General features: G+C 36.2%; 1 protein-coding gene across 2 annotated transcripts in view; it reads right to left on the reverse strand.

The window, feature by feature from the left end:
* The window catches only part of syne1b (spectrin repeat containing, nuclear envelope 1b), a 150,828-nt gene that overhangs the window by 5,860 nt on the left and 118,416 nt on the right, over positions 1-26,552 (reverse strand). The window contains exons 105-141 of one of the 2 annotated variants that reach the window (XM_056256044.1): positions 26,184-26,384; positions 25,850-26,023; positions 24,836-24,967; positions 24,492-24,688; positions 24,269-24,401; positions 23,388-23,570; positions 23,115-23,264; positions 22,748-22,924; positions 21,410-21,565; positions 21,142-21,297; positions 20,840-21,010; positions 20,617-20,750; positions 18,813-19,017; positions 18,057-18,239; positions 17,813-17,959; positions 16,871-17,025; positions 16,311-16,458; positions 16,124-16,218; positions 15,807-16,041; positions 14,105-14,299; positions 13,114-13,239; positions 12,883-13,038; positions 11,964-12,122; positions 10,180-10,346; positions 9,713-9,875; positions 9,450-9,637; positions 7,942-8,092; positions 7,679-7,861; positions 6,850-6,987; positions 6,584-6,775; positions 5,991-6,324; positions 5,568-5,636; positions 3,970-4,112; positions 3,729-3,855; positions 2,400-2,611; positions 983-1,183; positions 6-134 (exon numbers count right to left, since the gene is read on the reverse strand). In XM_056256044.1, the coding sequence (XP_056112019.1) occupies positions 6-134; positions 983-1,183; positions 2,400-2,611; positions 3,729-3,855; positions 3,970-4,112; positions 5,568-5,636; positions 5,991-6,324; positions 6,584-6,775; positions 6,850-6,987; positions 7,679-7,861; positions 7,942-8,092; positions 9,450-9,637; positions 9,713-9,875; positions 10,180-10,346; positions 11,964-12,122; positions 12,883-13,038; positions 13,114-13,239; positions 14,105-14,299; positions 15,807-16,041; positions 16,124-16,218; positions 16,311-16,458; positions 16,871-17,025; positions 17,813-17,959; positions 18,057-18,239; positions 18,813-19,017; positions 20,617-20,750; positions 20,840-21,010; positions 21,142-21,297; positions 21,410-21,565; positions 22,748-22,924; positions 23,115-23,264; positions 23,388-23,570; positions 24,269-24,401; positions 24,492-24,688; positions 24,836-24,967; positions 25,850-26,023; positions 26,184-26,384 (6,165 nt within the window). The remainder of the gene's footprint in view (positions 1-5; positions 135-982; positions 1,184-2,399; positions 2,612-3,728; positions 3,856-3,969; positions 4,113-5,567; positions 5,637-5,990; positions 6,325-6,583; positions 6,776-6,849; positions 6,988-7,678; positions 7,862-7,941; positions 8,093-9,449; positions 9,638-9,712; positions 9,876-10,179; positions 10,347-11,963; positions 12,123-12,882; positions 13,039-13,113; positions 13,240-14,104; positions 14,300-15,806; positions 16,042-16,123; positions 16,219-16,310; positions 16,459-16,870; positions 17,026-17,812; positions 17,960-18,056; positions 18,240-18,812; positions 19,018-20,616; positions 20,751-20,839; positions 21,011-21,141; positions 21,298-21,409; positions 21,566-22,747; positions 22,925-23,114; positions 23,265-23,387; positions 23,571-24,268; positions 24,402-24,491; positions 24,689-24,835; positions 24,968-25,849; positions 26,024-26,183; positions 26,385-26,552) is intronic. The other variant, XM_056256043.1, reaches the window with a different exon arrangement.

Here is a 26,552-nt window from a genome sequence, read left to right on the forward strand (position 1 = left end):
TTTACCAGAAGCGTTTTGTGATGCTCCTGAAGTGTATCGCTGTCCTGAGTGTGGTCAATCGGGACAATCTCGTTCCTTCTGCGATCGATGTTCTCCAGCCACAGAAGGAGACCGTGACTCATCTCGTGGAAGTCCTGAGCAGTAAGAAAAACAAAAATCAGATGATTTTTTGTCACAATCACGTTTGTTTCGTCATAGTCTGCATTAATCATTCTTTTGTTGTCACGGACACTAATTATGTTCAGCTGTGCATTCATTAATCACCATCATCATCACCTGTATATATGTTCTGTTCTCTTTCAGTTTAGTGTCCGGTGTCGTCTTTAGTTGTATGTTGCTCTGTTCTTGATTAGACTACCCATTGGATTTATTAAATATGATCTAATTACCTTCGTCTTCATCTTCATCTTTGTGTTTATAAACCACCCCATGACAATTTTACATAATCTGTGTTTTTAGCACCTAAACAATTACACCGTCCTGCATCACATTTGCTAAATGAAATCCAATACTTGTTTCTTACTCATTTTTGGAAGCTGATTTCAAAGACAGTGCCTGTTTTGCTCTAACACGTCATACTTTTCACAACATAGTGTGCATTTCGTAGTGTGGCAAGCATGGAGAGGCGTGAGAAAGCGTTTTGTAGCGTTCTTTTTGAGTATTTGAACATTTTCCCACTTCTTTGCAGACTACAAGTTAAATGATACATTTTGAATCCTACTTTTAGTCATTAAAACTGAAAGCTGATATATAATTGAAAAAACTCTTCATTGTTATTTTGTGAGAGAAAAAACTACGTGATGGAAAGTGATTTTTTTTTTACTGTTGTTTTTAAACTTAGCATCATCAAATTAGGTAATGTTAGATATATTTTCTGCAAATCAGCAGCATTTTTTCAAGATGCATGGTTGATATGAAAGCAGACGTTCTGAATGTCTTCTGAAAGTGCTTGAAGATGAGTTGTTGGTGAGGTGTTTCTTGCCTGGCACTGCATGAGAGCGTGCTGGAGAGCATTCCTCCACTCGTCCAGAGAGCCGCTCAGACGTTCCCAGCGGTTATTCATCTCCTTCAGCCGCCGCTGCAGGTCTCGTGCCTCCTCGCTGTCGGACTGCACAAACTCAGCGCTGCAGAGGTTAATGGACAGCACGATGGCCTTACGCTTATCCAGAGCCTTCTGCAGCTCCTGCGTGGAGTCACAGGTCCACAGAGGAAAAGTGTCAATAATGAACAAGCTGGACAACAACAAAAAACATAACCCTTTCAAAGAATATGGCATTAGTGATATTTTGGTAACGCTTTTACCCACAGTCCTGTTACCCATGTACATACTATGTACTTATTATAGTAATTACAATTTCTAGGTAATAACTAGGTACTAATCCTGAACCTACCCCTAACCCATGTACTTACCTTATATTAGCCAATACTTTCTAGGTAAGTACACTGTAAGTACACGCAAGTACTGTACTGTAAAATGAAGCGTTACCGATATTTTAGTGTTATTTTATGCTAATATAATTTTGAATTAGCTTTTATTCTTATGTTTTCATTTTAATGATCTAAAATGATCAACATGCTCAAAACTTTGATAAACCGTACTGTTGTACACAATCTACTACATGCCTTCTTGCATCTGATTGGTAGTTTATACTTTTTTAGCAAGTAAAAAGCCTTGTACAATAATTGTACTTTCAGGTCATGGTTCACGTGTCTTTGCTTTTGACCATATAAATATCAGCCACTATACCAAATTGTATATTTTTGCTCAGTTTTGGGCCTCCGATTAATTTTGAGGTGCTTTTCCTCCACATATACAAACTTTTTTTTTAGATTTTACTTTTCAGATTTTGTCTAAAGGTTAATAAACTGTTCAATTTAAAAAAAAAAAAAAAAAAAAAAAGTTTAACAATTTAATTTGTCAGGCTTTACACGGTTACGTTTTTGTCATGTCTATATTTCTATATAGTTTTTTTTTTTCAGTTTTAGTCATTTTAGTACAATAAGGTCTTATTTGTTAACATTAATTAATGCATTAACTAACATGAACTAACAAATGAGTATATTTTTGCAGCATTAATTCAATTTAAAATTTTATATTAAAGTTACTTGTTTGTTTAGTTTAGTTCACAGTACATTAAATAAGGTTAACAGACACAACTTCTTAAACATTTATTAGTAAATAGATTAATAAATGTGGTAGAAGTATTGTTCAATGTACATTAACTAATGTAGTTAACTCATGTTAACAAACAAAACCTTATTGTAAAGTGTTACCAATGTTTTTCAGTTAGTTTTTCATCTAATATTTATATCTTATTTCAGTTTTATTTTATTTACCGTTCTTTAAAAATAATAGTTTTAGTTAGGAACAATAATAACTGTGTCTGTGAGTGTCTGACCTTGAGTTTCTTGATGCGTAGCTCGATGGTGTGTATGTCGGTGCTGAGGTCCAGTCCCCGCTGCTGCTCCAGCTCTTCTTCTGTCTGGTCCATCCATCTGCAGATGCTGTTCAGATCTGTGTTGAACTGCTGCCACTGCTGCATGTTCTGCTTCATGCGCATCTCTTTACTGAGAGCCTGAGCCTGCAGCAGCTCCCAGCGCTCGATCACACCTGCACAACACAACATCTGTTAAGAGCTCTGCATCACTGCATACTGTATGACATCTGGGTTACACTTTATAGTAACAATAATATTTAATAACACTAGCAAACATTATTACATTACATGATGCATCAGACAAAAGGAAATCAAAATACAACTTCGTCCTTCCCTCGGGTCATTTTGACCCAGAAAATATTTTTTTTTAAATTGAGTGTTCATCGGGGGCCAAGACCCCAGGACTTTTGTCGCACTTAAACCACGAATACACACCAAAAAAATTGAAAGGATTCAAAGAGTTTTGTGGTTGAAATTTAAAAAAGTAACAAATCCTTCCCTCGACCCACATAGGAATGAATGAAATGCGAGGAATGCTTCAGTATACATACAAAAACCTCAAAATGAGAGGAATGCAAACTTAAAATGCTAAAACTTTACCCAAAAAATATTTTATAATGTCTACTTGTGTATCTGAACGCATAATGAAGAGAAACCGACTTTAGGACCCAGCGGAACAGCTCATTTGCTCCAAATAGATAGAGCTAAAAGGCCATCTAGTGGGTAGAGTCATGAAATATCATGTTATATAAAAAAAAAAATCCACAGGAGGTCAGCAAAGACACCCATTGTAAGATATTTGAAGCTGAATTGAAAGGTTTATGCATGAAATTATGAGTTATTTTGAATTTAAGTTGAAAGAATGTGCTTACATTACTCAATTACTATTTATTGATTATTTATTGATTAAATCTAGTAAGTAATTTAAAGGTAAATCAAATAAAAATAACAAAAACAAATCTCCAAAAAAATTGCATTAAAAAATAATAAAAAATATTATCAAAATGAAATGAAATAATCTTTCTTTCCTTCAAAAAAAAATGAAAAAATAAAAAATTAAGTATAATTTTAGGGCTTCAGGTCATTTTGACCCACAAGGAAAGGATTTCGCCGGTTCCAGCCTCCTTCTTCCCTTATCAACGAACTTTGTTACATTTATAATGACATATTCTGCTATTTTCCCTCTGCTCTATTGCCTGTATAGGATACTACCAGCATTAGTTTGTAATGAGAAGTTTGAAGAATACATGTGTTTATGTGCCCGGCACAGTGTATGATATGGTTTTGTACCTGAGGTTTGGGACTCGGAGCTGTTGGGGTTGACAAAGCCTGATGTCTTGTCATCCTCCTCTTTCAGCTCAAATCCCACTCGCTTTACTGCATCTATACTGCCACGACATTCTTCAAGAAGACGCATCTGAGAAAATAAAATATAACAAACAAGTCATTGTATTCATCTTGCAAATGATTTCTAATTCAAAGCACGTTTTTACTACAGTGACAGTTCCCCTAATATATGATTTTCACTCACATAACCCATATATGTGGCATCCAGCTCCGGGCCAGTGGGAGTTCGGCTGCGTATGATGTTCTCCGTCTGCTGCAGATGGAAGCAGCTGGTGTTAAGAGCTTTATCCAGTTGTCTGATGTGAGTCTCCAGTGAGCCAGTGTCACCTGTAGAGGAACACCAAAACACTTATTAGTGCAGGAACAACAGGAAGTCGCACTGAACTGCACAGTGGAAGTGTGTTGTCGTTCTCAGGCCTGATGCAGTGCATGATCAAGAGACAAGACATCACAACATTGCTTTCTCATTAGTCAAACACACAAGGAGCTTCTAATCAAATTGATCATTAGTCAAAGCAGTTTACAATCAGAGTGAATACTGCTCTTCAATATTAATATAATATTGCATGTTTGTTTGTTTGTTCAGCATTATTTATCTGGGGAAGTCAATTAAGAAATATTTTCTTATTTACAATGACGGCTTGGCATAATGGAGATTTGATAGTTATGGACCGACTGATTGGCTGATATTTGGCATCTGTCGACATCAAGCTTATGATCATATTTTCAAGGCAATTAAACACATTGTCCCACAGCATTGTCATTTGCGTAATAAAATATATCCATTCTTATTATTACTGTAATGAAAAAAAACATTATTTAAATTGTGTAATATTTATAAATCTCATATTTAAACTAGTGTTGTTATTGATAAGTAAAAATATTACAAATATTTTTAATTGAAATAAAACTGAAATAAAATAAAGTATAAATATTAGAAAAACTTAAACTTAAAAACTTGATGCCTTGCCAACTAACTGAAATAAAATAAGTTGAAAGTAATACAATTTAATAAGCTAAAAAAAAATAGAAATATAAAAAAGCTAATGCAAATTACAAAAACACAACAAAATGACTACAACTTAAGCTACTAAAATGAAAACAAAAAAGCTAATTCAAAATGTTGATAAATACTATAAAAGTGTTTACAATATTAAAATAACACTAATTTAAACAAAATTCCTTGTATTACTGTATTTAGTGTAATACAGTGAAAAAATAAGAATGAGAATCTAATTACAAAAAATATGCATATGTTTAACAGTAATGAGATGTGTTTTATTGTCATGAAAATAATGTCGAAATTAAGTAATAAACAAATAAATAAATCCACAAATAAAATTCCCTCCCAGTTTGAACCTTGTGACCTCTAGATATTGGCATCGGCCATTAAAAAAAAAAACCATTTCAGTCGACCACTAATACTCAGAGTAAACAATTGATTTTAGATTAGATGATAAACATTAGTTTTTGAACATCACAGTCTGCTCTGATTGTAAAATACTATGAGTAATGGTGTTGATTTGGAAATCCAAAAGCATTAGAAACCAAGGACAAACACCAGAGTGAACTCAGTGTGCATCAACCTGTGACACTACATGCAAACACTGGAAAACTGATTATACTGTGCGAAAACACAAATCAATAGAACAAGGGTTAGAAAATGCAGCCGGTGGTCGCAGCACGAGGCTCTGTGCTTTGATTCGGCTTGTGAGTAGAAACTAAAGATCAGGCAACAGACTAGTGAGTGAGTCCCAGACTTCTGTGACTGCTGTTGCCTACCAGCGCTGGACCTCAGAGTTTGCTCAGTAAGTTTTAGAAATGCCTCGGGACTCTCTGGAATCACTACATCTGAAAGAAACATATACATGCATACAGTACAACACATGAATGAATGCTGAACCACACTAAAAAAAACTAAAATCTCACAGGATTCATTTATATTCTCTTATTACTTGGCTCTCTGAAATGCTTGATTCTGATTGGTCAGTCACGGCATTCAAAGCAACGTTACGTCACCAAAGTGTGGACTCCTGCGAGTGATTAGGGTGCCATTTGGGACAGGGCCACAGATGGATCGTTGTCATTTCGGAATGTGATTGTGTGATTTTTAACGAATAATCGTGCAGCTCTGCCTGATGGATGTACATTATCCCTTACTCATTCTCTCTTATGTGTTTATTGGACTAAAGAGCCCACACTGACCTGAGAGCGCAGATGCTGAGCCCTGCAGGTATCCATCCTCTCCTTGATCTCCTGGTTCGGAGGACAAGGCTCTGCTGGCGCTCTCCAAACCCCGGCTCAGGTCATAATCATGGTCCCACTCCAGAGGGATGGAGTCCACGCTGGCCGGAGTGTCTCGACCCGACCGTTCGGCCCGTAGAGGAGCTGCCAGCGACGCAGACCGACTGGAGGAGGGCAGAGGGGACAGAAAACCGTCACCCAGGCGCTCGCTCCACGGAAAGCTGGACACGTCCCCAGGCTCGTCCAGGTCAAACTCCCGGTCCGAGTACGAGACGTCATGCTCATCGTCTGTGAGCTGGATATAGAAGTTATGATCATTGGTGACTGAAACTTTGACTAAACACTGACTACATTTATTAAAGTGGATAAAATCAAATGTGAGAAATGCATATAAAATAAAATGAATGAAGAATAAATGGACAACCTAAGCATAAAAAATCCAAATCTAAAATAAAAAGGTAATTATAAATAAATCTGGAAATGAAATGAATGTAAAAAGAAAGACCGCAAATGAATATCAGTCAGAAAAAAGGCATCTGATGTATTCAGTGTACCGGTAATCGTATAAGTTTCTTGTAGTAGCGTTCCACACGTCCAAACACTTCCTGGCAGTAACGCTGCAGTTCTTCAAGCTCTTCCTCGATCACAGCAGCATCTATCGGCTCGCTCTTTTCTAGAAGAGCTTCACCCTGCTGAAATATGTGGTCAATCTTGCCTGTGTTCAGAGTGATCTCCTGCTGGAACGCCTGGATGGGGCAGAAAACCTCCATAAGAGAATGACACAGGAGAATATGTGCAGGTGTAAAGGTCAGATACGTACCCTTAGCTGTTTGATTTTGGCCTGGACGTCACATTCTGAGAAATGCTCAATGTTGGTTAATTGCAGGTCCATCTCAGTCAGCCAGACCAGGATACAGTCTCGCGCCGTCTCAAACTCCTCCCTCTGACATATAAAGTGCTGTGGTGGACATTAAAAAATGTTTTGCGATCAAAAAGATTCAGAGTAAAAGCTTACTTGTATTTACCCAAATGGACTGCAAAGTTCATTTACAAAATAATACTAACAATAAATCATTTAAAAATATGCTTTAAATAATATTATATTGTATTAATAATAATTATATATAATTAACAAAAAATATAAATAATATATATATATATATATAATATAAAAGTTTTAAATAATATATTTATTAATAATTATATGAATATTATATATAATTATGTATATAATATTAAAAATAATAATAATAGTTGTATTACTACACAAATATTTAAAACATAAGTTTTAAATAATAATCCACCATATATATATGTATCATCATGATCATTTTTTTCTCTTTAGCTGTTATATATACATATGTTTGTATATTTCAATTCAAAATATTTAACTTTTAAAGCTTAGCTTTCATTTGTTCATGTCTATAGTTTCAGTTCAAAAAATGGTTACAGTTAGTGCTGGATACAGTTATGCATTTGATAAATTAACTTAATTTAACTAATTTAACTAATTTCAATGAGGAGTTAATAGGCATGAATGAAATGTTTTATTAGAATGAAAACAAAAGATTTGTTTATTATAATATATAGTGATGACTATTATATTTGTATAAATGTTAAAGGTTAAAAGGAATCAAATGTCTCTGTACCTTTAACCTGCGTAGGACCGAGGGCACTCTTCTCTGTAGGTTATCCCAGCGCTGGTTGGCATCGTGGGCCATTTCTCGCAGACTACAGGACGCGTCAGTGCGATTCTCACGTGCCAGTCGCTGATACTGTTTATTGATCAGCTCCAGCTGCGTCAAACTTTCATGCACTTGCCGCTGGAATGTCTGTAAAAGCACATAAATGAGTGTTAATATCATAAATCTGTTCACTAATACTACATTCAATCAGTCTGGATGAATCTCACCTCAAATTTCTTGAGCTCCTCTTTGGCAACAGTGTAAAGGACACCTGAAGAGTTTGGCAGTGCGGCTGTCTTCTCCGACACCATGAGCCACTCCTCGAAATGAGAGAAGTCATCGAGAAACTTCTGCCAGAGACGCCATGTCTCCTCAATCCTTTCAAAAGAGCATGATTTAGGTTCAGGTTAATTGTCATTTAGCAGATACATAACACATATTCAGCAGTGCAATTATCGCAATATTTTTTAATAAAATAAAAACCTAAAAAGCTTAAACAAAAATTAAAAATGCTGTTTTGGCAACTAACTGAAATAAAAAAAAGTTAAAGTACTAAAAATTCTTAAAACAAACTAAACTAAAAATAATACAAAATAATACAAATATTTAAAAAGCTAAAAAAAATTCACATAAAATTACTAAAATGAAAATTGAAAATCTAAAAGTAAAAGCAAAAAAGGATATATCATGCTCCCTTGTATACTGCACACAAAATGTGCAGTATACAAGTGAGCATGATGTATCCCACAAAGCAATGCGCTCAACTTGACTTTACATCTTGAGAGTGATGGTCAAGCCAAAGGTTGTAATATCAACCATATTATAAGATACACATTTTAAACAAAATGACACTAAAATGCAAAATAACTGCTTACTGAATGCACAAAAAGGGTAGTATATAGTAAATAATGCAGAGTATGCAATCAGAAGTACGCAAGTATTCTATTACAAACAAACTATTGCTGCGTCCCAAATCGCTACTAAAACAACTAAAAATGCCCTAAAAGTATGTATTGTTTTTGTGAAGAAAAAGAACACACTTTTGAGTGTGTAGCCGAAGAGTAGGCTAGCTTTGCGACACACTGCTTCATCATAATTGCGTCTTTAACAAACAGCTCTGTCGCTTAGGTACACGCATCCTGTCAGCGTTTAAACTGCCCTGTCAATCATCCTGTCACAGTTAAAATAATCCACATTTAACCTAATTTAATTTCCCAACGTTTCGGAGAGAAATGTAGAAGCATGTTGATCTGCCAGTGGTGGGTCTTTCATGTGGAGAACGCTCGTCGTGTTTGCATAATGATGCATTTGAAAGTTAATGACCAAAAGTATTTTTACAAAAGTTCACAATGCTGTTTAAGATTAAATATAATGTGGATAACATTGAATAAATATCTTTTCGTCAGGTTATATACTGATAATTATTCACTCAAACCCCAATATCTAAACCTCTTTACTTAACCGTTGGACTTGCACATCCACCATGTTTGTAGTTTTTTAACACTTGATATTCGTAGTTCTAATCGAATCCTCGTCCAACACTCAATGGGAGTGGGCAATATTAGAGCGAGCACGGATCTAACCGGAAAAAGTAGACCATCCGGGTATCTTTGGAATACTCATTTCAACATACTATGATTTGGGACACTAATTCTAATTTCTAATACTATTTAGGACGGATATTATGCGAATTGGGATGCAGGATATGTGTATGAGCTTCATCAGCTGGTCATACTTGAGTCTCCTCTCCATGGACATGGCACAGATGCTCCTCCAGCGCCGGTCCAGGCTGCGTGTGGCCTGCTGGATGGAGTCACACTCGGCATCCGTGGCACAGGCATCACAGTCGTGCAGCAAAACCTCACACAGGTTCAGCACAGACGCCACACCCGTGCTGTGCTTCTCGATGTCTCTCTGCAGCTCCTGGGTGAACAACAAAAACGATGTTTTATCCGAAGTAAACGGGTTTATTTTTGAATGCATCATGTGTTTTTGTACCTGCTGCAGATCCAGTTTCCTCTGGATCTCCTGGTAGTCGCAGGTGTCGTAGACGATGGGACGGGACAGTTCGGTCTCAATGTGGGCGAGCCACGTGCGCAGACTATTCATGTTCTTATCCAACTGCTGAATGGCCACTAAAGTCTCCCGTAGCTTCTTCGCTCTGTACAGACAAAGAAATGTTCACCTTGTTCACACATCTGTACACAAAACCAACATCTATGCACAGCATACTACTTTAAACTAAAAATCGTTTAATATTCAAACGTATATTACATATCATTTTAAAAACAGGAGACTTATGAGGTAGGGAGAGGAAATGTACAGTTAATCGCACACAATGCAGATTTAAACCTGCATCTCCCTCATGAGCACCATGGCTCAATGTGACTGGATAGGTGCTCTCCAACATTTTAAAGTCATTTAGAGTAAATATTATAATCGAGCCACAATGCGGTCTGTGTTACCTGGCCCCTATGAGGTCGAGCAGGTGCTGCCAGCGTTCGCTGACTTTACCGAGTTTGTGTTCTATGTCAGAGGCTTTGCTCTCGTGACTGGCCCGAGCTAAACGTTCACCCAGCTGCGTGAGCTCATGTTTATTCTCCTGAGCCACCGCCACCTCCTCCTGATAGTCCTGAGAGACAGAGACACAGTGCTGCAGTTAGACATGCTTAAAGTTACTATAGTTACAGTTTATAAAATTCAGTTAAATTCTAGTTGCTTTTGAAGGAGTGGCTATCGTTATGCTGTTACAAACACCTCATACAAAAAGGGTTACAAAGGAGTTTCCTCCAAAACACACCATATATGTCATGATTCTATCTTAGTATCCTTGATTTTCCCTGGTCATGAGGCTGGATCATGACAGAACCATGTTTTGTGTACAAGCGCATGGCCAATTGTTTGGGCCATGTGCTTGTGTTGTCTCGTTACGTTACCCCGCCCCCTTGTTATCCCCGTCTTGTCATTATTGTCTAGTCAGCTTCACCTGTCCTTGTCATTAGTGTTCCCTTTATAATCCCCTTGTGTTTGCTGTCCTGTGCTGGTTCATTGTGATTCTTGTCTGCGTGTGAAACTTTGTGAGATTCACTGTGAGTATTTGTCAAGATTATTGTCCAGAGAGAAATTCTGATTCTGTTTGCTGATTTATTTATTGTCTAGTTATTTGTCTAGTCCCAGTCTAGTATAGTCATTCCTGTTCCAGTCTTGGTTTGACCCCTCGTGGGTTTTGTTTTCTCTGTTTTCTGTTAATAATAAACGTTGAGTGTTACATACTGTCTGCGCTTGGGTTCATCCATCACCTTCGTAACAATATAAGCTACATTTGTTGTAAATACTATATTGTTTTAAGAAAGTTAGGGTTTCCTAATACTTAATAAAGTAAAATGAAATAAAATAAACTCATAATTATATAATTTATTCTAAATATTATCATTTCAAAAAAATATAACAACTTATAAAATAAAATATACACTGCCTGGTCAAAAGAAAAAGTCGCTGTTTGGATTTGAATAAGTAAATTATGTTTCTAGCATGTTATATGTTTGGCAACGGTTCTTCTAACCCTAATTGATGGAGAGTGTAGCTTTACATTTCTTAAACAACCATGTAGGAAAACACATTATGGCCATATTCCAGGAGGACAATGACAAGATTCATCAGGCTCAAATTATGAAAGAATGAAGAATAATTTTCACATATGAATCGGCACCTCTGAGTTCAGACCTTAAATTCATTGAAAGTTATTGTGATGTGCTGAAGGAGACTTTACAGAGTGCTGGACTCTTGCATTCTCAATACAAGATCTTGACCAAAAATTGATGCACCTTTTGATGCAAATAACATCAACACATTTATTTCCATCAAGAGGTGCATCGGTTTTTGGTCAAGATCTTGTATTGACAATATAAAGTCTCTGTAAAGTCTATTTAGCCAAACAAATAACATGCTAGAAACATAATAATCACTGCAATAATAATCCAGTCATAGACTCTTAAACATTTGCCTATTTAAATTAAATTATTTTTGCAGGGCAGTGTATATTATACAATATATATATAAATGATTATACATTATTATGTAATTTAACAAACTGTACATACAATATGAAATAAAATAATGTATAATATATAATAAATAAACAAAATTATATTATATAATTACATAATATAATTATTTATTAAAAATATATATAATTAAAAAAAAATTAGTGATGAGCATAATGAAGGCAAAGATTTGATTAAACTGTTACCTTTCGTAGTTTCTCAATCATCTCTTCGATGCTGACGTCTCCATTCTGGGATACTTTGCTTTCCATATGTGTCAGCCATTCACAAAGCTCCTTGTATTTATCATTGAAGATGGACCATTCATTCAGCTTCTCACTCACCTGCTGTCTGCGCAGACACAACTGCGCAGACAAGTACACAAAAACATAGGCCTTCAGTGATTACAAATATGTCTGAGCATTTAAGCTTAATTTAGGTTTAAATCAACCAGTTTAAACCAAATATTTAGCCACAGCGTCTTTCTGTATCTTCACAATGTGCAAAACTAAAGTGTAAATAAATGCACTGTTACACATGCCCAAAACTACTTTAAAGAAAATATCAGACCAGAGCATCATTAAAAAATACAGCATGAGAGAAGAGTTTCTGACGGTCTGTTTGAATCTACAGTTAAAGCTGTCTACTGAGATGTCAAGCGTACATTCACATCCTGTGGTGTCTCAGCTCACGCACCGGATGCCACAAAGAGCATGCACAAATAAATCATACTTGCTTTGCATTCGAGTTTCACTTTCAGCCAAATGCTGGTGCTTGGTGCTTTGCATTACTCTCTACTAACAAAAATAATATATATATATATATATATATATATATAATATATATATAGATACATACTCTGATGCAGTAATGTTAGAAAAGGGAAATTTAACTAAAGCTACATTGCAAATGTCTACTCTATCTGCCCAATATTTAATTATAAGAATGTGTTTTTGAAGACTATCTGTGGATGCGTTTTAAAACCCAATGAGCTTCCTATGGAGCAGATAGCAAACGACATGTGCCTGTGATGTCTAGGAGAGTTGCCCTTCATGATTTTCAAATCTCTGCACCAACAATAATGTGCATATGTAGTAAAACAGCGCCACCTAAAGGCCTGTGTACCTGGTGACAGATCTCCTCCCACTGCCGGTGCAGGACTTCAGTGCGTTCCTGAAGCACACGCAGATCCTCTGGACTGATGTAACTGCACAGAGACTCTCTCAACACAGTCAGATGGGTCAAATCCTCCTTCCAGCCGTCAAACTTGCTCTCCAGATCCTGACAGGAATGTAAAGTTCATTTCCCCCTCATTTCATTGTTCTTCAGTTCCACATGAATCTGAACTTTGCATACCTTGCAGCGCAGTTGTTCAGACTGCAGCTCCTCGTGGCGATCGGGGAGCGTCTGGGAGAGCTGTCGTTTAAATGCTCTCAGTTTCTCCAGAGATCCTCCGATACCTTTTTCACATCTCTCCCAATCCTACACAGGGTTTGAATCCAGTCAAAAAGTGCTTTCTGGGTACATATATCACATTCTGAACAATTATAGTGTCATGCAGTGCCCTGTCATTTGAAAACTAATGTAGTGACGTCTGATTTACAAACAAATCATTCTTGTGAGCCGATTCTATGTAATGATTTGGTCAAACTCAAGTGTTTGGTGCAACATTGAATAAATGAGACATCTGTTTGAGAGCAAAATTAAAGGTGTATGATATGAACTTTAAGAAAGCAATATTTGACTAAATTAGTGTGACAGCATCAAACACCACAATTATCTTTACAATAAACTAAAACACCCATATTTATATATTTTTGTATTTAACTAATCATAGTGAAATATAGTACTATTTAAATATTATCTTAATATTTTATTATGAGTAGTAATATGATTATTATTGTTGTTGTTATTATTTAACTAATCTTTATATTGACATTTTTATTTATAGTATAATTTATAATACTTACATTTATATAATTATTTTATATTTAGTAACTATATATTTACTTAGGCACAAACAATAATACAAGGAACACTATTGGGTAATATTCAGGGTTTTTATGACCAATAAATTATGACTATGACAAATAATTATAATTTTCCATTACTGATAATTGGAGTATTTTTACTATTAGAAAAATATTTTTTTTAGGATTTGGAAATTACAATTTAAAAATACCCTGATGGTTTGAGGTTTTCCATGATCGTAGCATGGATGACTAAAATTAATAACATTTTGGAAGAATCTTTTTAAAAGAAAAAACAAATCACTAAAATAATCCAGACAATAATGACTGCAAATGAAGTCAACAGGTGTTGCAGTGACATAAAGAGCCTTATCTACCCTGAGCAGGACGGCCAGCTCTTTCTTCTGCTCCTCCAGGCAGATGTTGGCGTGTCTCCAGCGCTCCTGTATGTTGAGCAGCTCGTCCTGTAGAGCCGCTTCGGCCCGTGAGTCAGCAGACAGAAGCAGCTGTCGTCCTGCCTCCACCGTCAGGATATAACTGCCCTGCTGTCTCAGCAGAACCTTCTCTCTCAGCTGCAGAACAAGAGCATCAGCCATCACAAAACCTGAACCTGGGGCCTCGTTCAGATGGGAAGCGTATAATGATCCTAAATGTGTACGTACAGCTGATATGTTCCTATGAACGATTTAAAAAACATCTGTATGCACAAAAATGTTTCTAAATTCATCCCTCTTAATAAATTGCATAATAAATTTACTTCAAGCGCAGTGATTCAAAGCCATTCAATTTCGCCTACAGAATGGCCACAAATATCTCTTCATGATTTAGGAGCACGGCACTCAGCCCATGCCTTCCGCACATACGTTTGATGATGTTTGCGCAGCTCATTTGCACAGAATTATATTAATGCGTTATTTTAGCATTATTGAGATACTATTATAGTTTAAAAAAATAAAATGTAATGTCTTTTTCCGTTTTCGTTTTTAATTAACATTTTAGTAATTTTGTTGTTTTTGTCATTTTTTTACGTTTTCTCTCTTTTTAAAAAAAATATGTCTATATATGTTTAATGAATTTGTATTTCAGTTTTAGATTTAGTTATTTTTCTACATCAAGCTAAATGAAAATGAGAACATTTGCTTTGGCAACTAACTAAAATAAAACGAGATTAGTTTTTTATATTTTATTTTATTTCAATTCATGAAAATGTTTGTATGGTTTTAGTTTGTTAACCATAATATCCCTGCTGCCTATTTTCATAAATTATGTTGAATTTTGGCACTCATATACCAGTAATTCAATTAATTCAACATCATTTATAAAATTGTGAAGATAAATAGGCAGCAGGGTTATAATAGTTAAGTAAAACTTTAAAAAGTGTTATTCGAAATAATATAAACATTAATTAAAATTAAACGCTCTTTAGTTGGCTTACACATAATAATAATAATTTGTTACATTTATAAAATGTATTTTTTTTTATATATTTTTTTTTAATATATATATGTACATCAGCTAGTTGCAAAGGCAGCATTTTCATGTAGTTTAATTTGATAAAAAAATAAAAATGTAATAAAAATGAATAAAAACTATATAGACTTTAAAATGAAAACAGAAACTATAAAAATAAAAACGAATTTAAAATATTAATAAAAACTACAACATCTCAATGATAACAAAATAACATTGTAATTATTTTCGGTACCAAGTTTTTTTTTTTTTAAGGAAAAATAGTAGTATATGTTAGTATATAAAATCATTATTATTTATATATTTATTATTATTTGTAACAATTTTTTATTACGTAAAATAAAATAAAACAAAACGTTTTAGTATGATAGGACAGTTTAGTTGACAAGAAGCAAAGTTGGAGAGAGAGAGAGAGAGACTGGGACGGGATCGGGAAAGGTCCACGAGCCGGGAATCGAACTCGGGACGCCCGAAGCGCAACTGCGCTATATGTCGGCGCGCTTCCCACGAAGCTATTGGCGCCGACTTATTATTTATTTTTCTAAAAAAGTGTTAGTTGCGTGGTGTGTAGGACACTTATGAGGTTCTCAGAGGTCAAAGGATATTTACCTGAACTGCGTCCAGCATGGCTCGTGCCTGCTGTAGTGGGACAGGTGCGCCCGCCTGCAGGGTCACGGCCTGATGGGACACTTCCACCAACCACTTCCGAAGCTTCTCCCCCATCTCCCTGTAGCGCTGCCACTGACGCAGGAGACTGTCTATGATGCCCCGTCGCTGCTGTGCGCGTCTCACCACCCCCTGCCACTGGTTACTGAGCAGAGCCAGCTTCAGCTTGAACTCATCTCTGAAAATACGCTCACCGTGAGTTTCAAATGAAGTACGCTGGCATCTTGCATAAGCACATTTCGGATGATGATGTCCCTCACCTGTCGTCCACCTGTCCCTGCTCCAGCATTCGCTGTCCATCGCTGATGATGGAGTGAAGGATCTGCTGTCTGCTGAACATCTCTGCCTGAAACAGCTATAACAAACAAACACAGCTTTGTTTATTCATATCGGTCCTTTATTAGTATCTAGACAAGATTTGAAACAACTAAACAGTTCAGAGCTCACCTCATGAGCTCTCTGTTGCTCCATCAGGCTCTGAAAATTTCCAGAAATCTCCACGGTAAGTTTCTCCTCCGTCTGCTCCAGGAACTCCATCCACGTCTCACACTTCTCCAGAAATGTCTGCTGTTGTAGTATGAGGGCCTGAAGTTTACTGAGAAGAGAATTGACATACTTTAGAAGGTCAACAGACACTTGACATCATCTTCTTTAATATATTGTATATTCCCATGAAGGTCTTTATATAAAGAGGGGGATTTAACCCTATAAAGCCTGTATCATATTTAATACACACATTTTATTTCAGTAGTCTGTTATACTGTTATAAAGATCTCATTGATTTACATTACAATCTATCAGAATTTCATCTTCATTTTTTGGTCCTATAAATATCAGTAACTGCATCAAATTGCATAATTTTCGCCTGATGTATCAAGTATGACTATTTTAGAGCTTGTCTAAATGTTCAATAAATTCTTTCAATTTCATTTAAAACATATATTTTTCTACACATCAGGATTTATAGGGTTAAGAAGGGGTTATGAGAAGGAAGCGCTGGAGCTCACCTGAACCTCTCCGTGGTCTGAGCTGAGGTGGTGGACCAGCTTCTGTTGAGGTTCTGCATGCGTTTGATCTCAGAGTCGTTGAGAGGGAGTCTGTAACCCAGTTCACTCAGCCTCTCCAGATCAGGAGACATACTGCTGAACTTCAGCATTTGTTTCTGCATAAAAATACACACATTGGTGGTCAATCAATATACTGTATTGGCCAGGTCAATTTAAGAGATTGCACACTTTCCATTTTTAGATTTTCTGTTATTTTAAGGGTGTTTTTTTGTTGTTGAGGAAATATTGTGTAAAACTACTTTAATTCAATTTCTTTGTACATCTCATTTGCTATAATTCAATTATTATGTAGGCTACACTACATAATTATGTTATTATAAAGTAAAAAGTGTGGACATACACATTTCTTATTATTACTATTTTTTAAACATTTTAGAATAACAGTAAAGTCATCAAAACTATAAAATGCAACACAAATGGAAGCATTATAATTATTGCCAAATGTAGAATATAGAGTATTTAAGCATTCAGATTAAAAGGTCTTTAACATGACAACAAATAGTGTCAATTTCATCCAATATTGTGTCTTGGACCACCCTGACCCTGAGTTATTTTAGTATTATTTATATACTACTATAGTATTTATTGATATTTGAGTTTACATGATATTTTAGTCTTTTTTATTAGCTTTAGTCCTTTTAATAATTTTTTAATATTTGTTAAGCTTTATTTTTATTTCAGTTTTAGTCATTTTAGTACTTCAACTTATTTTATTTTATTTAGTTACCAGCTATTTACATTTTTCATTGAATATTTATATTTTATTTCAGATTTATTTCAATTACCAAAAATGATTTTAATAGTTTTAATTAACAATCCCAACACTCTGCCCATATCTCGACATACTAGCATAATTGATCCATTCCGGCTTGCATACAGTACCTTGAGTTCCTCCATGCGGTTCCAGATCAGTGACAGGTCAGAGGAACCGTTGGGATCCTGGCCTTTCAGAACCTCCTCAGCTTCCACGATCCAGCGGGACAGAGAGTCCAACTGTTCGTTAAACGTCTCATAGTCTCGAACTCCAACCTGGGGAGAAAAAGCAACAGAGACTCTCAGTACCGGACACTAAAACACTCTCATACGGCACTGAAGCGCTCTGGCATTTGTGATCCTCTCCACTCACCTGCAGCGCCACCTGCTGTCTGCTCAGGCTCTGCTCCACGGCACTGAGGCGTTGGGTGAGGGACAGGTGGTCAGACTGGATGGAGGCCACGGCCGATGTGTCCACCTGCTGTTTGAGCTGCGCTCCCAGCTCCAATAAAACCTGCAGAGACGCCTGGATGGGAGCCTGAGAGCGCAGCAGCTCCTGAGGGAACATGAGAGGAAAATGATTCTACATTCTTACACAGGGTGAACATAAAACATAAAACTTTACAGGAGTAATTGCTGTTCAGAATTCATGATTAGTGCACTAGATTAGTGCATTAGTACACACTTAAAAGACCATATATGAATTCTACAGTGGTGGATTTAGAGCTAACAGATACAATTATATCCCTGGTCCCAGACTAAAATGTATGTTTAAGATGATTAAACTGAAAGCAGCTTGCACTGGCATATCTTATAATATGTCAGTGCCATTGTTTTGTCTCAAGAAGCAGACCATTAAAGTTTTTTTTCGAGCTACTTTTATAGACGTGTTGAACTAAGGCCTAATCCTGGCTTTATCTAAGCCCTGTCTGTGAAACCAGGCCTTGGTCTTAAAAATGTTGTAGTAAATGTTGAGATTAACTTGAAGTAAAATAATAAATTATGTAGAAGTATTGTTCATTCTTAGTTCATGTTAACTAATGTTAACAAATGGAACCTTATTGTAAAGTGTAACCACATACTCATATTCACAAGCACACACAGACAGGCAATCTGAGTTTCAACTCACAGCACAGTCTTGAATCCAGGTGGACACTTCCTCCTCAGTGATGTCTTTGTGGCTGGCTGTCTTCAGCATCTGGTTTGCTCTCTCCTCGAGTGTCTGGACGCTGGAGTCACTCTGTCCATAAAGGTCCTTATAGCTCTGCCAAAGCTGCAGGAGACCCTTACTGCTCTTCAGACGCTCCACGATCTCCTCCTGTAGACTGTTCCACCTGCATACCACAAAACACACACAGAAAACATTGACATTACAGGTTTAACTTCATTTAAAGATTACCATATTAGTATGCCTAATGCTATTTTACATGATCCTTTCAAAAATACCAAAGTACTACCATGATTAATGTTAAAAAATTGTCAGCTGAATTGTCCTTTTGGTACTTTTTTGATAAAAAGACATTGGGTCTCATTCATGAAACACGAGCAGAACGAATGTTTGTGTAAATCGTGTGTAAAGTGGTTCTGGCGTAAATTTTCAGATTCATTAAAATGTTCGTATTTTCCAAATGTTAGTTGGTACACAAGAAATCTACACCTGCTCCCAGCCACGCGTAAATAGTGCGCTTAACACCTGAACGTTTTGCTCATTAATAAGGCTGCATTTTAATTAACCTTAATTGGGTACATATTTGCACAGCATTTTGAAAAAATATTATATATAGTAATTACATACGGTTTTTCTTATTATGAGAGCCAGTAATAGCATCTGCGATGGTGGTCCTTCTCCAGTTTGAATACTATTTTTCCGAAGTGAACTAATTCGTTTTTTGCTCTCAAGCTTAATGTCGAACCATTTTCTTCTCACTTCTGGGAATGTTTGATTAACAGATGAAACTCCATTAACTGCATCTGTAATATGCTGCCAAGCTTGCTTTTTTTTAGGACCCGATACGCCACTATGTACGCTTGAAAATAAAATGTGGCGTTTTAAAATGAACTTCTGATAATAAAACTTCAATTTCTGCATCTGAGAATTTTTCTTTTACATTCGCATTCATGTCATAATATGATGCCCATATATAGTTGTCAGTCGGATTTATGGTAATTGAGAATGAACGTGCACGCGCATCCCATTTACGACTGATTGGAATTCATTAACACACACACACACACATTTCACTATCACATCAGACGTTTACGAAGTATTTGTGAATCAGGAGAAGAGTTTTCGGGAAGGTCTCTTTACGCGCAAATCACTCGCATATTTACTCATATATTTACGAATGTTTCATGAATGAGACCCATTGACAATAAAGTCATTTAGAATGTAACAACAGATTTCGATTTCAAATAAATGCTGTTCTTATGATCTTTCTAATAATCAAAGAATATTACTAATCAGAAATATTTCTTGAGAGGCAAATCAGCATATTAGAATGATTTCTGAAGGATCATGTGACACTGAAGACTGGAGTAATGATGCTGAAAATACAGCTTTGCATCACATTAATAATTTACATTTTTAAATATATCAAAATAGAAAAGAGTTATTTTAAACTGTAATACTATTTCACAGTATTACTGTTTTTACTGTATTTTAGTTCAAATAAATTCAGCCTTGGTAAGCTGACGAGACGAACATGAAACATATAAAACCAGTAACCTTTTGACCAGTATATATGAGAGAGAGAGAGAGAGAGAGAGAGAGAGAGAGAGAGAGAGAGAGAGAGAGAGAGAGAGAGAGAGAGAGAGAGAGAGAGAGAGAGAGAGAGAGAGAGAGAGAGAGAGATTAAGTTATTGTATTGATAGAAAAAAAGAAAAACGAAAAAAAAAAAACACTGATGAAGCATCAAATTTAGCACCACATGCACCTGGCGTTGATGTCTTTTAGTGTGTTGTTGAGAGTGTCAAACACAGACGGGTGACACTCCTCCAGAAGCTGATGTGTAACTGATCCAAACTTTCTCAGGCTGCTCTCTTGTTTCTCAAGCTCCTTCTGCAGGTTCTAAAGACGTCAGAAGAAAGAATAGGAGTCATTTTCCCCCCTCAGATTCAGAATTTGCAGAGTACTAGACGAACAGGAACTTGATTTACCTGTAAACTCTCCACCTGCAGCCGTGAAGCCTCCAGAGATCCCGTGAGCAGACGGTAGCGGGACACAGAGTAGCGTCCCTCCGTCAGGTAGCCGTTGATCTCTTCAGACGCTTGTTTGTACTGACTCCACTTGTCCTGGAACGACTTCAGGCTGATCTTGAGCTGCCCGATCTGAGACAAACAAAAAAATAAATAAATCAATAAAGTTCTGTTCAAAACGTACTTAATTTTAACCAAACTCTAAGGCAGCATTAAATTAAGGTCTAATTAAAATGAAATACAAATGAAATAAATAGCAATACCAGGTGGTCCAGATTGGCCCATGTGTTATTCAAGGCTTGTAGAGACTCCATGACAACAGCACAAGCCTCATCTGTCTTGTTTTGGACAAGAGCACAGGCTTGTTCCTCCACTCTCTCCAGCTCTCTCTCCTTCTCTTTCACCATCTCCTCCATCTCCTGTTACATATAAGATAAAATAACAAACGATCTGTATTTCGGTGGTGGGGAAAGCCTACTCACAGAGTTCATGTTGAATAAAATAAGACTGTGTCTGGTCACACAGACAAACCTGACAGTCTTTGAGTGCGCTCTGTACGGAGGATAAATTCTCAATCCTGTGTTTTCTCTTGAGTCGGTCCTCCTGAGCGTTCAGCCACGCCTGAAGACCCTGAACTTTACCCTCATATTCAACCCAGGATGCCAACAAGCCTTCCAGATATTGCATCTGAAACAGCAAAAATGAAATGTAACAAATGACACATTCATTATTTTACAGAATAACTATTATTCCAAACAGTAACTAAACTAAATCAGTATATAATCACAATTTAGTATGCAAAAAAGTGCAACTTTTACAGTGGTTCTCAACCAAGGGGGCGGCAGGATGACTTAAAATGATGTACTGTATACTATTATTCATATAATTACTCTAATTATGTATTAAAATAATAATTACCATTATTATATAATTCATCATTCATATTAATATAATTACTAACGAAATAATAACGTATTATTAATTAAAATAAATTCTTAATAAATGAATTAAAATGCTAAAAAAGTCAATCATATTTTTTCACCCCTGAATAACTATTGTTTTTATTGAAGAACATACAGTTCATCAATAGAAGCAATAGTAATTGAGTGGTGAAAAAATATTATTTTAGTTTACATCTTGATTTTTTTGCATTTTAATTAAGTTATGTTATGTATTAATAATTATATTATATTATATACACAAGTACACACACTATTAACAACAATTCATTTTGCGATTCCATAAGTTTCAAGAACTGTATGTTCTTCAATAAAAAATAATAGTTATTGAGGGTGAAAATATATATATACTGTATTAACCACAATTCATTTTGTGATTCCATATGTATACAATCACAAAATGAATTTAATATTTATACACTGTATTAACCTGACAGAGAGTTGGTATGGGAGTGTTATAGGTAAATTATGTACCTATCAACTTTCCTATTTACGTATTACTTTTATTATTAATTCTGTCAACAATATTATGTAGGGAGCGTTTGAATATTGTGTTGGAGGGGCCATCAAGTCAAAAAGGTTGAGAACCACTGCTCTATTAGTATTGATTTTAATATATAATATGGATGTGTACCATCATATAGCCATTAATTGTATCTCGTAGTAACATGTAGTGTAAATATCATGGCACATAAAAATGGTAATGCCATTTTTAATCATTCCTGTGCCGTGATACAGCTACAAAATCTTTTTATGGGTGATTCTGAATGGCAAACATTTGATCAGTGTAAAGTAATGCGAGATTTAACATTTTGAATCTTAAATTTCTTAAAAGTATAACATTTCAGAATTAAATGATCTAGAAAAGGTCTGTTTGAGAAGTGTGTAGAAGTATAATCTGAAGTCTCACTCTCTCTGTGATGTGTGTCTGCAGTATCTGCCAGTGGCAGTTCATGGCGCCCAGTTTCTCAGCGAAGTCAGTCTTATCGCTGCGTTTGCTCTCCACATCCGCACCGCTGATCTGGAGCACTGACTGATTCACAAAGTCCACAGTGAGCTGTTTGCAGTTGACGTCCACTCTGAAGCCCTACAAGAAGTAGAGAAAAAAAAAGTATGTAAAAACATACACTCCACACAAACTAGGCTAGTCATTTGTAATTACTCTTCTGACTATCGTCATAAAATCCGGTCTAATGCAGAGCACAAATTCCGAGTATGGAACACATCACTTCACATTTGATGAATCTAACAGGGGTAAAACTGAAAAATGATGTCACCTTGTATCGCTGCAGGTACTCCTGGATGACCTTTGACCCAACAGCCCCTTTGAGATTTTCCTCATCCTCTTCTATCACTCTCTCCATCAATGAAATCCAGTTCACAAGCTCAGCGATAGCGTGACAGGATGCCAGCTTATCCATCTGAGACTAAAACAAACAAACAATATATCTTTATAAGACACTAGACTAAGACTAAGACTAAGAAAGAACCTCAGAAACTAATCCTATTTGTTGGAGCAGATTAGCCTGTTTAGAAGTGCTGGTCTGTACCTGGTGGAGCTTCTCTTGAACAATGGGAATGCGGGCGAGCAGTTCAGACCACTGAGAGTCCAGACGGGTGAGTTCAGACCGCAGAGACGCGGTGTCCATCTTCTTAAGTCTCAGCAGCTGGTTTCCCTCGTTCAGCACTGAGGCCTTTAGACTGGAGCGAGTCTCCACCTCCTTACTGAACTCCTGAACAGAAGAGAACACAACACATGTATATTGTGGTTTTCAGAATTACTTCCATAATGGACATGCAGGGATTTAAATAATTACACAAATAATAAATATTTCATTATTAATAATTATTAATTAAAGCTTCTATTGAAACTATTTGATCATTGGCAACACAAACATAAAATTGGGAATAATACAAAATAATAATATAATATTATTATAAATATGGCCCAAGATGCTAGGTTAGGCACCAACAGGACAAGCGGTTTGAAGAATGAATAAATGGATAGATTGGTGGTTGGATGGAAAATAAATGAATAAATGAACAAATAAATAAATAGGCTCCAGCATCCCCACAACCGTACACAGGACAAGTGCTAAATAAAAATAAAATAAAAAAAAATAAAAAAAAAATAATAATAATAATAATAAAAAAATAAAATAAAATAAAATAAAATAAAATAAAAAAAATATATATTTTTAAAAATACTAAATTAAATTAAAAACAATATAAAAAAACTAAATAAAATGTAAAAAAAATAATAAAATACAATAAATCAGCAGCAGCATTCTGTTCATCAATATTTCAGCATTCTGTTCACCAATGTGTGGGCCAGTATGGTTGTTCTGGTGAAATTGATTTACCAAATGCATCAACATCCCAAAAGAATCCAACGTTTGTGATTTATTAACATTAAGAAAGCCTAGCTAACCAGAAAAGCCGATAGCTGGTCTTTAACAGTCTCCAGCTCCTGAGGACCAGCAACAGTCTGTGTGTTCCAGAACTCCAAGCGTTCCAGAGCTTCCTGTAGCCAGCGACTCAGTTCAACAGACTCATGCTTATACCTGTGACAAAGAACAAGCACATATAACCATGAAGATTATAGAACAAAATCAATAAAACAATGAATTTCAGTCTAAAACTTAGCTCCTGACCTGGTTGAGTGCTTCAAGATGGAGTCCAGGTTGTGTAGCTCTTTGTTAATCTTGGTGGAGTTGTTGAGCCAGTGTTCGCCCAAAAGAGTGAGCTGGTTCTCCAGGCTGGAGCAGCTCACATCTGACAGAAGATGCTTCCCTTCCTCCAGAACCTGATGCAGCTTGTTTTGGTTCTCCATCAGACTCGCCTTCAGGGCCTTAGATGAAGATCATGGAGATCATGGATCATGTATCAGTAGACATGTCCATTATCTATCCTAATACACTAATCATACCCATGTTGGCAAGTTACTCCAGATATCTCATTTTAACATGCCTGAAGATTCATTACTTTTATTATGTACCTGATAGAGCTCTATTCTTTCCTTCAGTCTCTCCTCTGTCTCCTCCACCAGGCCGACCCTCGGCAGACTGCCCTCCACAGCCTCAAGCAAACGGTACAGGGTCTGATAGTCCAAAACTAGACGACTCCATGTCTGATAAAGTCACAAACAGATAAGTATGTAGGAAACAGTTGTATACTTTAAAATATAAATGATACTATGGATATACTCATAAATATTTGGGATGTGCCCGAAGATACTATGTTTCGAAAGGAAATTACACATTTCACAAATTTCACTTTCCTATTCGTGATCACACGAATCAAATAATGTATAATATCAACAGATATTTGTAAATGACGTTAAGGATCTGCTGCGCACCAATTCTCTGACATCGTCCTGTCAGTCATCTCTCCGTAATATCTTCACGTGATAAATTAAACTGCATGATGAACTGCAATGTAACCGACTACCACAGCAAGCCTAACCATGTCCCTTCAGGGGCTCCATAGAATGCGTTATTTACTTTTATTTATTTTCTGTGCCTTTCTGAATTCGGATTTAGGCTTCGGGCACATCCCTAATGTGTATATGTGTACACGTACACACACAAAAGTTTGTGGATGGTAAGATGTTTTAATGTTTTTGAAAGAAGTCTCTAATGCTCACATAAACAGTAAAAAACGGTAATACTGTGAAATATGATTAGAATTAAAAAATGTATGGCAAGGCTGAATTTTCAGCATCTGTATTTTCTGTGTCACATGATCCGGCAGAAATCTTTCTAGTATGCTGATTTGCTGCTCAATAAACATTCAACATAAATGTTGAAAACAGTTGTGCTGCTTCATATTTTTTGTGGAAACTGTGCAACATTTTTGGGTGAATAGAACATTTATTTTAAATAGAAATCTTTTGTAAGATTATAAATGTCTGTAAATGTTGACTTTTTTTAAAAACCTTACTGAAACCCCAAACTTTTGAACAATAGAGTGTATATATATATATATATATGCCAAATAAAAATCATGTTACCTCTGAGATGCACTCCAGCTCAACTCCTTTTTTGTGCGCTTGCTTGAGCACATCCTGAGCGCGAGCTAGCGTCTCCTCCAGAGTCTGACGCTCACGTGGCAAAACAAAGGCACTAATTTTCTTGTAAAATGTCTCAGTGAGGACCATGTGCCACTCCAAGCCTTGGAAAAATTCCTGGAAATTAAGCATTTAGGGACACATGTTGAAGTAAGGTTATATACATATTTTTCACACACACACACACACACACACACACACACACACACACACACACACACACACACACACACACACACACACACACACACAAGATGTGTTTAGGAGTTTGGTGTACCTTGTGTTTGTCTAGAAGGCTGTGCACGTCCTCTACTGAGCTGGCAATCATCTTCTGGTCAGCGGTCATCTTATCCTGGGCCGTGTCCACCAGATCAATAAGATCTTGCAGAACTCGTTCATACTGATTCTTCAGTGCCATATTCTGATTCAGCCCGCTCCGTCGAGAGCCCACCGTCATCACCAGCTCCTCGTAAGCATCCTGTCCAGCACACACACACGGACAACTTTGAGAAGACCCAGGTATTTCAGGTCTTAACCATTATATTTTAGGACTATATTGTCTACTTCTCTTTTTTTTATAATAATATAGTGCACAAAAGTGAATGTAAGAATGAAAGTGTTTATTTTTGCCCACGTTGATGCCAAT

Source organism: Rhinichthys klamathensis, unplaced genomic scaffold (assembly GCF_029890125.1).
Source record: "Rhinichthys klamathensis goyatoka isolate OS25496 unplaced genomic scaffold, OSU_Roscu_1.1 h1tg000123l_1, whole genome shotgun sequence".
Taxonomy (NCBI): Eukaryota; Metazoa; Chordata; class Actinopteri; order Cypriniformes; family Leuciscidae; genus Rhinichthys; species Rhinichthys klamathensis.